The following is a 2707-nucleotide window of genomic DNA, read 5'->3' as shown; positions in this document are numbered from 1 at the left end:
GAAATGGAATGACATGTAACATAGGGATATTTATACATAAAGAAAGTGGGATTGGGATGACCGGTTGTTATGTAACATCATTCGGTGAACGGTGAACGGTGCTAAAAAAATAAAGCGTCTACAACAATAAATTATTATTATTTTTTGGGTACAAAAATTTTGTTTTTTAAGATAGTGACCATAACATAAAGTGTTTCCCTAATGAATCAAAATTTTATGAGACTTGTCACAATTAACATTTAGAAATCACATGAAAATATACACCTTATTTCTAATACAAACAACGACAAGCAACTATAAATCTAATTAGGTAATAGTGAAATTTCTGTGACATGCCATATTCAAGGGAATGGGTGGATCTGAGAAAGCCCCAGTAGAGATTTGATCAAAGATTAATTTATTAGCTGCCTCTGTGTAATGGGTCCCATCCCATATCACTCTATGAGATGGTCTTTCACATGAACCTACAAAAATTTCAGTGCCATTGACCTCTATGGTTCCACCACATCCAGCACTATTGCTGGAGTTGTACTTCCCTCCATAGCCGCAACAAGAAACGAGTGGGAGCTCAAATCCTACATGTAAATGAAGCTTTCAACTAGTAAGTAAACATACATTAATTGTAGGTAAGTTAATTTGACAATATTAATAGGAATGTGAGAATGGGGTAATTTTGATTTGGCTCACCGTATTTCTTTGGGTTTTGGAAAAGAGAGTACTTAGGAGAGTAAATATCTACATATGTGATTGCAGCCAGAGGAAGGTCCTCACGAAGTTGAACTAATGCTTCCTTCAACTTCTTGTTGAAATACTGTGCTACTTCATTATATGGCTTTGCACATCCATAGCTATCCCTTTCAGCGGATAGAAAATTTGCCAAAATTACAGGGAGACAACCAAGTGGTCCCGTGTTGTGTATCCAAAATGATCTAGCCCCCAAATTGTATATATTCTTGATCACCAAGTTTCATCATTTTAGAACAAGATATTAATAAATCACTTAACTATAAATTTATCTATAAAAGGGTATTATTCAACTACCTTAACATTTGTTGAGAAACTATTGATTATATCAGGTACAGAGTCTTTGACCTGCTGCACGGTCAAGTTACCAAAAATGCCAGCAGTAAGATCATTTTGACCAATATCAAATGTGTATAAAGCTTCACGAAAATATTCCTTTTTTGGCATCAACGTTGCAAATACTCCTCCTTCCCATAAAAATTAGAACAAAAACAAGCAAAACCATGTCCTTAATCAGAACACATAATCACCAAAAAAAATATTAATGAAAATAAAAATTCTTCATTTTACCTTGATGTCTAATGAATCGTGTTCTGGGTTTGAATTCTCTGAATTGAGTGTACTGAACTTCAAGGTAGAAAGGACTGAATCTACCCCGAGGAATAATACTACTACTAGGTGGGGGTCTGATAGTTGATCCTGCTGTTGCGAAGTTAGCACCACGTGAGAAGTTGGTCCCCAATGAATCAAGATATGCACTGACATACGGAAGTCCAAAACTTTGTGCTGAAATTACACAATTAGAGGTCAAAATTAGAATTAAAATCCTTCATTTGGCAATAACCTTTTGATAATTAAGTGATTTGGGCTTAGACTTAGTTGGTACATGTAAAATATATTTAGCTGGGAAATTCTAAAAATGTTCATGGCTAAAAATTATGTTACTCTATCTCTCTACCCTTTGTATTAGTCCTCAGTTTGTATCATATATATAAGGTGGTCCTTTTCGTCAAATCGTTTGCTAAAAGGGGCTTCAAAGTTCGATGGATGGATCTATTAGAGCGCAAAATGCAAGCGTTGACCGTCCTTTATCATCGTCCAACAACAAAGGAGCCACAAAATCTACGTGGGCCGTTACCATTAGTGATATGTCACTTAACAAAGAAGTACCATGTTAAGACATAAGACATGTAAAATGTAAGTGAAATACAAAAACCATATTACCTATGAAATCAATGATGATTCGGCCGTCAGAGAACCTTCCAGCGGGTCTGTGAAAATAGGTCTCACCATAAGGTAGCTTTAGTGGTAGAAGGGAAGCAGCCAAGCCACCAGTGTCAGAGTTTGAGGCACCAAAGTTAAAGATGGCAGGGAAATCACAAGCTTTCGTGGCAAATACAGGGTTCAGTGTTGTGGTAGCAATAGTTAAAAAAAGAACAAAAGAAGACACGAGTGGGATTTGAAACTTGGTAATGCTAAGAAACTCCATTTGAGACATTATTAATGTCGGCGAAGCACAAAGGAAGCTTAGGTTTTCATATTCGTATAAGAGAGAGGGTGACGTTTCAGAATAATAAATAAACTGGATCTCCACATCAAGTTATATTGGCGGTGGCTGGTACATTGACGAATGCTTACGCGTCATTAACCTGAAAACCTACTCTCTTTAATTTACGGCTGTGGTTAGATATAAGATTAAATGCTTTACTGAACCAATGAACAGTGTTGCGTAATCGGCAACAAGTAGGTAGGGAGAAAATCGGGACAGAGTTATTATGAATGCAAGTAAGCCCTGATTGGAGATTTATATCATAACTGATTTAAAGAGATAGAATTTATAGGATATTTGGGAAGCCATTTTCCTCAAAAACATAATTAAAGTTTATAAAGAACTTTGGATACATCACCCAAAAGTTAGATCAAAGGGTGAGAGTGCGCAAGACCTTATAAACTCTACATTAGT

General features: G+C 36.1%; 1 protein-coding gene across 1 annotated transcript; it reads right to left on the bottom strand.

Annotated features, from left to right (window-relative positions):
• Positions 1-306: 306 nt before the first annotated feature.
• On the bottom strand, positions 307-2233 carry LOC133288228 (GDSL esterase/lipase ENOD8-like). Its single transcript, XM_061485946.1, has 5 exons — positions 1969-2233; positions 1315-1530; positions 1042-1211; positions 688-952; positions 307-575 (listed from the first exon to the last, which is right to left on the bottom strand). Exons 1-5 carry the CDS (start codon positions 2231-2233, stop codon positions 307-309), a joined length of 1185 nt encoding a protein of 394 aa, XP_061341930.1.
• Between the last annotated feature and the right edge of the window lie 474 nt (positions 2234-2707).

This window comes from Gastrolobium bilobum, unplaced genomic scaffold (assembly GCF_033153095.1).
Source record: "Gastrolobium bilobum isolate Gb01-03AN ecotype WA unplaced genomic scaffold, APGP_CSIRO_Gbil_v1 utg776, whole genome shotgun sequence".
NCBI lineage: Eukaryota > Viridiplantae > Streptophyta > Magnoliopsida > Fabales > Fabaceae > Gastrolobium > Gastrolobium bilobum.
The sequence above is the reverse complement of the archived record's forward strand: the minus strand, read 5'-3'. Positions and strand labels throughout refer to the sequence as shown.